This window comes from Anneissia japonica, unplaced genomic scaffold, assembly GCF_011630105.1.
Source record: "Anneissia japonica isolate Jap-2015-1 unplaced genomic scaffold, ASM1163010v1 scaffold1302_len1884557_cov193, whole genome shotgun sequence".
Taxonomy (NCBI): Eukaryota; Metazoa; Echinodermata; class Crinoidea; order Comatulida; family Comatulidae; genus Anneissia; species Anneissia japonica.
The window spans coordinates 1053005-1063469 of NW_022736804.1; the positions used below are offsets into that span (position 1 = coordinate 1053005).

Sequence of the window (10465 nt, forward strand, 5' to 3'; positions counted from 1 at the left end):
GAATCGTAATGTGATTAAAGGTGTGGCTTGTACTCAATACCTGCACATTTTCTGAAAAATGGATCGTCGATCATTGTGGGACCGCTTACTCATTCCATTAACTCATCTTTAAAAACTGGATGCGTTCCTCTGGATTGGAAATCCGCCAAAGTTGTTCCTATATACTGTCTCTTATACACATGATAACAATGATGTTAGTGAAGCTGCTGAGTATATTATTATGATAATGAAAGCTTTTTCAATAAAGTAATTAAAGAAAAAGGATATACAGTAAAGCCAAGTACACACCTGTCTCTTATACACATCGTCTTATACAATATATAGCTATAATTAATGAGATTAGCTTTGCCGTAACCTATAAGATATTCTAGCTCAACAAAAGCTTCACCATTGTGTGAGCGTATGTCAGTTGTATGAGAGAATGCGCCTGGGGTTAGATTTGCGCCCATAGTATACTGTCTCTATGGTTTAATGCTATGATAATCTCTTTGACAGAGATAATTTTTATATTACCCTTTTAAAAAGGTTTTACAATGAACTTATTATTATGGACGAGCATTTGCAATGCCCTTATATGCGAGACAAAACAGGGTTAGCTTTGTGTTTAAAGACTGTTACTTGGTACATTTAAAAAGTGGTCTTGGAATTAGCGGGGTCGTATGGAGAGTGAACTGTATGATGTTTTGAGTCAATTTTACTCCTTGTTTGCTGTTGCTTGCTGAATAATGTAAAACTGAACGTTTGTCATAATTAATAAAAATAAACTTTATTAAGCGCTTAGTATTTACTTTTTTTCTTTCATATGTTTTGTCTTCATCATCGTCTCTTCAGGAGCGATTTTACGCATTTCCTTAGGCTTCAGTAGTAAGCCATGCAAGATACAAATGCAGCCAATGACAAAGGCGATAGCGGCAGCTCCAGTAAAAATCACCAGCACAACAATACCTGTAGTCCAATGAATACCTACAATGATAATTATCATACCTGATGGTTTATTTTTATTTTATTGATTGTATGAATTAATACGAAACATGCACTGTCCAATAACAATGTAATACACATAATGGCAACCATAACACTGAACGTTAAATAATGTGTTGGCCTCGTGCATTTTAGTACTATCGATTACATAGGGCCCCTTCAGTGGAATATCAAACAATGCAGTAGCGTATATTTATTACCGGTACTATAATATAATTTGAATTCTTTGTTTTTAGCCCTTTATTAATTATTTCGGACTATTTAAATTCCAGTTTGCAGTAGAGCTTGGCTGTGAAAAAGGAATTGAATATTGTAAAAAAGTCTACTTAAATAAAATTTTCGTGATTTAAACACTTGGTATTACATTGTATTAACTTGAAAGTTTTTGGTGTCTTCTATTGGGCCACACTGTCACGGCTCTTTTCAAAGAGTGCTGATCGTAGGCCCACAGGGCTACTTCCCCCAGCCCCGAGAGCCCATAGGCGTTACGCCTTGTGGTACTGTAACCGGTGTAGTCTTATATGAGATCTTAGTTTTGTTACAATCATGCTAACTCCCTGGTTGCCCGTATCGAAGTAGGAAATGAAAACATTGTAATTTATTACAATACTATTTGGCATGATAAGGGAAGAGTGTAAATTAACTCTTCCCTGGTATAGTACAGTTTAGCCTCCCAGTGCGACAACCTCCCGTAAGCTATCACCTCCATTAACGTCAACTCTTATGGTCCAGTTTGTCTAATCAATGCATTTGACACTTCTACGTAAGCCATCACTAAATAAGCGACCGCGAACACTTTTTGACTTTTGGATTTTTCTTATGATATACCTCCCGTAAGCGACCACCTTAAAAAGTTGTAATATCTTTTGACAACAAATACAATCAGATTATCGAAAATTAGACGCGTGACGGTGCACCGTTAACTGCGTCATATTATTGGCGAAACACTATTAAAGGAAATGATATGAAAGCGATAATAAGATAAATAGGCCTACACTTTCTCATGTCCAATAAAATGCTTGCAGTGTAATAAAACAACATGCCTGCTTTTAAGACCTACTATTATATAATCATTGTACCTTTTCTTGTTTACACATTGCGTTAAGGCTGATTTTTTTTGTTAAATGTTTTATAGAAATTAACGCGGTGAAACCTCTCAATTCTATTTTTTCACGTAAAATAACACAAATTTTCTGGTGCCTGCAGGGGCTCCTTGCCGGCCTCCTGGCCCCAGTATAATGCGCTCGTAAGACTTGACTCTCCTAGTTTTGGCATATGTAGGAGTCTCGAAATAGGTGGGTGCTCATTACTACCCTCGCTTACCCCTAAATACGCCACTTCATTAAGAAGAGCCGAATGGCTCCCGTCGGCGTATAGTAGTTTCCAATTCACCCGAGTCCAGGCTTTATTATATTTATTTCGGAATCTAGCGAATGGGTATACAGATAATTTGATGTGTTGTTAGTTGGTGGTGGTCCTTTCTGGTACTGTTTTACAGAAGAAGCTAAATAAGACACTTACGAACGGAAGTCTAAAGTGACTTTCGGAGTTTCCGAGGGTGCAAGATAATTATCTCTGAAACATGGAATACAACAAGAAGACAGATTTCCGAGATAATTTATTTTCTGTCTTTTCCAATGATGATGACGTTGAGTGGTTATTATAATTATCGTTGAAGATGGTGATTTAAGCAACAGGTAAATCGCAACCAGTTATAACACATGCATAATGCTTTGAGTGAAACCTACCAGCCCCGATATTGTCATCTGTTTTTGTTGTTCGTTCATTCGTGTCACTACCGCTTCCAATAGGCTTATCGGTAGTCATTATTCCTACAAAATGGAGAGTATTCTAAAGTAAGTATAATAATTATGATGATTTTTAGAATAACAAAAATTACAAATAACGATAACATTAATATTGATAATGATGATGAAAAAAATAATAAATAATAATACTATATTAGTAATAATAATGATGATGATAACAATGATGTTAGCGAAGCTGCTGAGTATATTATTATGACATGATGATAATGAGTATGGTGATAATGATGATGAAAAGCTTTTTCAATAAAGTAATTAAAGGAAAAGGATATACATTATAGCCAAGCACACACTGTGCAGATGGTCGTAGGCCGACGCGATGGTATACAGCCCTGTTTCCATAAAATTGCTATAAACATGCCATGGCCGTACCAATTTTTGGCGATGCTAATTGGTCAGTCAAATCGTCGGGGAGTATTCACGATTTACAAGGAGGTCTTAAGCATGGTTTCCATAAAATCACTACACGGAATCGCCGACTCCGTTGCATGACTCTGATTTGTCCGTTGAATCAGGGAGCCTCCCCGATTGTGATGGGGACAGCTACGCAGTGCAAGAATTGCAGTGAAAACGCTGTAGCGACTGTGTAGCGATTTTATTGAAACCAAGCTTAAAGATAATGTAATGGGACGATGCGCGTGTATTAGATTGTTATATTACATAGCCTATGTAAATACGAGTACGTGATTGGTCGAAATGCCATCATGTGACTAGCGCTACGAGGATCGAAAACGTTATACTTCCCCGTAGGGAAATATAACTTTGAAAAGTTACCGGTCTCTGACGTCACCGGATTACACCCGCATTGCGCCCGTAGTGAATTGCTAGTCGAGCGCACGATCGATCGCTCATGAATTGTGAATGTGGAAAGCCTAGCGCTTCGAAAATGGCGACTTCGAATAAGTTTAAATCTCTCGAAGAAGACGAATTGGATAGAATTATTGACGAAAAGGGTTCTCGGTGTACAAAATTTGTTGTGAATTCATCCGTTAATGTAGGCCCACTCAGTGAATATTGTAAGGCCAAGGAATCATCAAATTAGGTCTAATTTCATATTGAAAATTTCACAACGGAGCTCAACGCGTTACGTTTTTCGGTCATTCTACGCTTAGGTAAGGACGGTGAATTTTAGGCTAAACGATCTATGTTTGGCTATGTAATATAACAGATATTGCCTTTTCTATCGGTGTAATATTAACATTTGGTATCCCCTTGGGAATTATATTTTTTTCTCTCGGGGATATCAAATGTTATGTTACACCTCTAAGCAGGCAATATCTGTATAATTATTGACGGTTCGCTAAGACTGCCGCCGACAATCAGTAGACGTCCTCGCGTCGAAGTTTTGTCGGCCGCGCGACGGTCGTACAACGCAGCGTGCCCCGACTAATAGACAATATACGTTTCTAGATAATGTACCTGTCACTGTCCTTGTATCCGATACTGTCACCCTTCCGCCGCGTGTGCTGTGATATTCCGTACTTATTACTTCAATTTCCTGATGCTGAAAACTAACAGAGTTGTCCGTGTTGTCAGAGACTGTTTTTTCATCTGTTTCCAAATCACTAACCAGGGCACTATCCCCTGTAACATGATATCCGATCGTATTAGTGATTTCGCTTTGATCTCCCGACGTATTGTGTTGTGTTGTCGCGTGCGGCTCAGACGATTCCATGTTTGCTGTAGAAACCATCTTAGTACTGTCGTCATGATCCCGCGTCTGTCCACTGCCCTCTGGGTTCATTTCACTGGGGACAGAGGATGGATTATTGTGGACAGGAGGAGTGTTTTCACTATTATTTTCATACCGTTTGAGATAGTTTGTGCAGTTTGCGATCGTGTGTGTGCAATCCGTTTTACACTTCTCAAGGTCATCACCCTTTTTTCTCCAAATGCAATCAGTTAGTTCACAATCCACCCCGAACGGCTGAGTAGGTGTGATTCCTGGCTGATCCACACTACAGTGTTGATGAAAGCCTTTAAAAGGAGAATGAGAGAAAAACAAAACCAAACGTAATATCCTATCAATAAAAGGCATCGAGTAATACAAAACAGAAAGCTACACCTTGAATACGCTAGCTGAGCATCCTATCTTCAAACGGGGAAGGGGGTTAACAAATTTCAGAGGGGAACAAGTACTAGAATGACCACGCCCACCTAGTCAAAACCCACCACGGTTGGAATTGAACTCATGTGTCTTAATTTAACAGTATTGCTGACGTTTAATTTGAAATACGGTACGTAAAGTGAGAGAACATGGCAAATACCAGAAAAGTTTACACCCACCTCAAAACCACCATGGTTGTGACTGAGGCAAAAAAAAAAAAACACAAAAAAAAAACTACACTATATGCCCAGAAATTGCATTCGCAGACTTAAAATATTTATTCTAAATTGTATTAATTTGACATTTGCCGTTCAATTTTTAATTATATCAAATATGTTTTTGTATGTTTTGGGGAGAAAATAGGGAGGGGCGAGTACCAGGCGCGTCAGGCTGGGTGTGCGGCGAAACAAAAATGGATGGATTAAACTTTAAGTTCCAGAAATAGCATTCTCAAATATTACAGTATACATGGTTGGGACTGGGCTAAGATGAAAACATGCAGGGTTTCATTGGCAAATCTATGGCCTGATATAACACTATTAGACTGTTAGTAGATCAAATACTTTATTGCAAAATTCTGAAAAAATAGGGAGAACATACCAGGAGTCTCAACACCCACCTTTAGCATGCACTAATGTTGGAAATGAAAGTATAAACTAAGGATGTAGCAAATCTAGATTCCTTGAAATTTCACTCCCAGACCAAAGGGTCCTAACAATGACAGTATATTAATACAAAACTTTTTTTTTTAATTATGAAAAAAATGCCGTTGAAATAAGCCGTTGAAACCCCTAAATTGTCAAAATTTTCGGGGGCTTTGCCCCTAGACCGCTTTCTGAACCTTTTATTCGAAACATTTACCGAGCTCCCTTATTGCCGCTAGTTTGTTAATGTATAAAGAGACTTTGTGGCCTTACCTATTCTGCACTCTAAAATTTGCAAATCTTTGTAATACCAAAAAAATCTTAAGTTAGAGGCAGTTTGTAATTGGAATATTGATGATCCGTTCTCGTGGTTGAATTCGATGCGTCCAGTTCCATATAGTATTTCGATCTTATCAAGCGGACTACTGAAGGGATAATCTCCATTTTGACCTCCACCGGTAACCTTGAATAATTGAGAATTTGTCTTCAATTCAATGTCAATTAAATCGCCATTCGAAATATCCGACGTGAACAAAAAGTTTACATGCTCGGTATCCAAACTCTTAATAACGCTGAAGAGGTTGGCACCATCCGGCAGATGAATGAAATGATACAGGTGACGTCCACTGTTACAATCTATATAAAAAAGGTATAATTAATAAGGTGCTGTATTACGCAACTAGGTCTAATGAACCTTTTCAGAGTGTCATTTCAAACTTTTGAAATAACTGACAACGAATCACAACAGGGCAAGGAATACGTACCTATCCTACAGACACAAGTGTTATCTCACAAGCGAACTGTTTGCATATTACAATAGGTAGTTTTCACCGCACGACGTTAAACTTAACTTTAACTTTAGTACCCAACATGCAGCGTGATAGCTCCGCCCCTTTTGCAAACAAATCGAAATACGCATGTGTTACGTCGAGCACGTAAAATACTGAAATTAACGTATACCGCAACGCAAGATGAATACATTATGACGTCATCCGTTAACGTTAAGGTTAACGTCGTGCGGCGAAAACTGCCTAATATCGTTTTTGTAGGACCTTTGCAAAAAATATAAAAGGGGTAGGGCTTAGCAGAATCGTTTATTTTGTAAAACGTAATACATTTTTCTTATAACTAACAAAAAAAAAAAAAAAAAAACCTCTGCTGTCTATCATACAAACTTTGGTGCATTAAAGCAATATATTTTTTATCTTAAATCTAAAATGATTCAAATAGTTTTTGTCTTTATTTAAACCGTTAATGTGATATTTGGTTGTAAGTATCCATTTCAATTCTTCTTTGCGTCTATAGGAAAGAGAGGAGAAGTTGCAATCAATCAAAATGAATCTGAGTCATTAATGCTATGATGAGGGAGATTGAAGTGACAAGCTAGTGGGAAACCAGTGGAGTTGCCAAGTATGCACTTGCATGTGCACCTCGGAGACAACGGAGGATTAAAGGGTGGGGGGCAAATTAAAAAAAAAAATTGAGTCAAAGAGTAACATCTGTGAAAGTCGCCCTCTGGGCCACCTCTATTTCAAATTCCTCGATCCACCACTGGGATATATTTACAACACCAGTCTTACTAACTCCCCTCTCCTAACTTGTGGTTCATTTAACGTTATTTTACATTTTATTTTGCAACAATGTAAAATTTTATACTAGAAACCAGCACTAAATTTCACCTCCGATTCAATTACAGTAACCACAAGCGATCCAATAGCCACTGTCATCGAGAGAACAGATTGAAGATTATGGGGTTGTCTTTTAGCTCTAAGGGGTAGGGTCTTTGAAAAGATGGCAATTTTAATTATCTTTATTGAGGATGTGATAGTCAGTTTTAAGTTGAGACGCTGGGATGGTAGTCGAGTACGAGGGGGATGCAGTTATTCTCAACTTTATAGGCTTATAAACGAGAAGGGATTGGCGGAAACGGTTGAGGCTTTAGAAACAGCTGAAAGAATTAATTTAAGGGAATAATCATTATTAAGAAAATGGCTAGTAAGTATGCAAATTTGACCCGGAAAAATGGCCCCTGAAAAAAAAGGACCTAGAAAAATGGCTGGCCCCGGAAAATGGCTCCAAATGACAGGTAGGTAAAAATAACCACAAATGGAGGGGCGGATGTACGATTTGGCGGTAGGGGGAAATGAGACATTTCGTGGAAATACTACCTGTAGATGGCCGGAAATGACACGTTTATATAGTAAAATTCATAATTACCATCATCACTATTATTATAGTTAAAGTAAAGAGCCAACAATTCTCATGATCTTTTATCATTTTCATCGATTTTCGGCTTCAACCACAGAGACCTAATTAAATATGTGTATGTACCACTGAAAATTAAACTTTTTAAATGCTTAAAAAAAAACAAAAAAAACAAAAAAAAAAAAAACAATTAAATCAACATAAATCATTTTTTAAAAATAAAATGATTTACAGTAGTTTTTTTTTTAAAGTCTTAAGTCAAAGAAGTTGCCATTTACATTACATTATTCAGTAATTATATAAAAATTAATGAACAGTTAATAGATTTTAAAAAAGTATGTAATACATATTTTTTTTACTCATTTGACTCAAGGCCTGTAGCATCTTTTTAAACAAAATGTTACTACTAGATCTTAAAAGTTATATTTAAACTAGATTAGATATAAATCAGATTTTATTACTAAAAATAAACTAAAACTTTAATAAACAATGAAGGTGCTCTGTACTTATTTCCTAAATAAATAATTATTCTCAAATAAACAAGATATAGGCATAAATCATTACCAAAACACATGGACTACTAAACATCAATTTATATTGATTTATTGATTTAATATTTGCTATTTTTGCAGAATTTCAATAGTTGGGAAATGTTAAAAAAAAAAATCAGTTTCATTAATTAATTATATTATTGGGGGCCATATTTACCCACCTGTCGTTTGGGGCCATTTCTACCGGAGCCATTCTTTCCAGGGCCAAATTTTCAGGGATCATTTTTTTAAAGCCATTTTTGCTTACATCATTTAACAAGACACAGTTACAGCATATGAAGCATGTAAAAATTACAAAACTATGCAAGTAGTTTTGTAATTCATGACATCAACATGGATTTAATATGCATTAGTAGACCTAATATCATCGACAAAATCAATGTATCCAAAATGCCGACAGAATCATTTGAATTTTCTGTCTTCTTTTTTTTCCTTCACATTAAAAAGTATGATAATTACAATATATTATGCAAGAAATACGCTGCTTTAAGCCTCGTAAACGCAATTGCCTCTAAGGTGACGCAGACGTCCCTTAACGCTTAACCCAACGCTAAACACATTTTTTTCATAATGATATAATTGATTAATTTAATCAATTTTTATTATATTTAAAAATGTTCCTACCTGTACTTCCTGCACAAATGGTGATGCAACTCATACAGAGAACGATCAAGACAGAAATTCCTAGCATCGCCATAATTTATTATAAGATGAAACATATCTACCGTACATAAGCGAAAATAGAAGATGGATTATTATCAGCATTGTTACTAATGAGTCATCGATTTAGGTGGAATCTTAAATGCAACTCAATTTAACGTGGCAATTATTTTCTTTTTAGCTCCCAGACGCCTGCACAAACATGAGAAAATATCGTAGCTCCATTTTCATCTATATTAAAGATAATTTCTGTGTTCATTTATTTATGCCAATTAAAATATCGTAAAATAACAATTTTACACCAACTCGAGTCTACAGATTATTGAACGGAGTTGTCACACTAAAAAAGAGAATTTATTATTAAAATTACGTTAGTAAAATACAATGGAAAGTAGCAAGTAATATTCGGTATTTTAGTGAACGCACAGTGTGTGAAAACGCCGTTCAATAATTTTGTAGATTCGTGTTAGTGTGTATTGATATTTTAGCATACTGTATCCAATATTTTTATCTGTTTGTGTCAACATCTTTATTTCAAGTTCAAGTTTAAGTATAACATTATTCCAATTCAGATTCTCACATCAATAACAAAAATATAGTACGAACAAATAAGATGGCATATACCAGTAAAACCTATATTGTTTCCCTAACACCTCGTCATCATCTCATAAAACCCATCTTAGAAATATCTGCACTGCTAAGTATAAATCAACGCGCTATTTTTAAAGTTATTTTTGTTGACTTTCAAGGCACTTAGCTGTCATCAACCATACTATTTACTAAATCACCTTACCTACTATATTCCTCTTCGCCATCTTCGTTCGTTCTTCATCTAAAAACATATTGACAATTCCGTCTCGTAAAGGCAAAACAAACACTTTTTAGCCCCTTTTACCTGGAATTCCTTGCCGCTTTCAGTTCGCGATTCGTCTAATTTGCTTTTTTTTAAAGAAAAATCTTAAAACCTATTTATTATGTTAACTTGCTTTATTTCCTCATTTCTTCACGCCTTTGATAAATTCTGAATTGGCGCTTTATAAATAGTTATTATTATTATATCCCACTGGTCACCATTCAGGTATATCTGCAACAACGACAATAAAATATTTCTCTAAAAAGATAGAGGGATTAAAAATAAATGTATGGAACGTGATAAGAAATAAGAAAACCTGATTAATGCAAAAGACTTGAATCGCTTACGTTGTGATACAGTAATTCTGCTTTAGGGGAAAGGTTGCCTAAAAAAATTGATGACGTAACCGTATTCGTTATCGTTTTTGTAAGATTGAGAAAACTCCGTATTATTGAAAATTAGGAAATACAAGCTTGTATTAGTTATCCAGAGAGGACTTCCTTCTGATACCTTGAAGGAAACACTACATCTCACAACTCTACTTGTATATATTTGTATCATGCAGTAGAATAGTAAATAAACGCTTTGCATTTTAACCAGAAGAGATGTAGTCAGTTCAGTTATTAAAAGTAAACCAT

The 10465-nt window shown here is 35.8% G+C and overlaps 1 protein-coding gene across 1 annotated transcript; it reads right to left on the minus strand.

The window, feature by feature from the left end:
• Nucleotides 1-517: 517 nt before the first annotated feature.
• On the minus strand, nt 518-9364 carry LOC117116912. The gene is made up of 5 exons (XM_033261046.1): nt 8939-9364; nt 5832-6194; nt 4227-4784; nt 2730-2813; nt 518-963 (listed from the first exon to the last, which is right to left on the minus strand). Exons 1-5 carry the CDS (start codon nt 9009-9011, stop codon nt 785-787), a joined length of 1257 nt encoding a protein of 418 aa, XP_033116937.1. The 5' UTR covers nt 9012-9364; the 3' UTR covers nt 518-784.
• Between the last annotated feature and the right edge of the window lie 1101 nt (nt 9365-10465).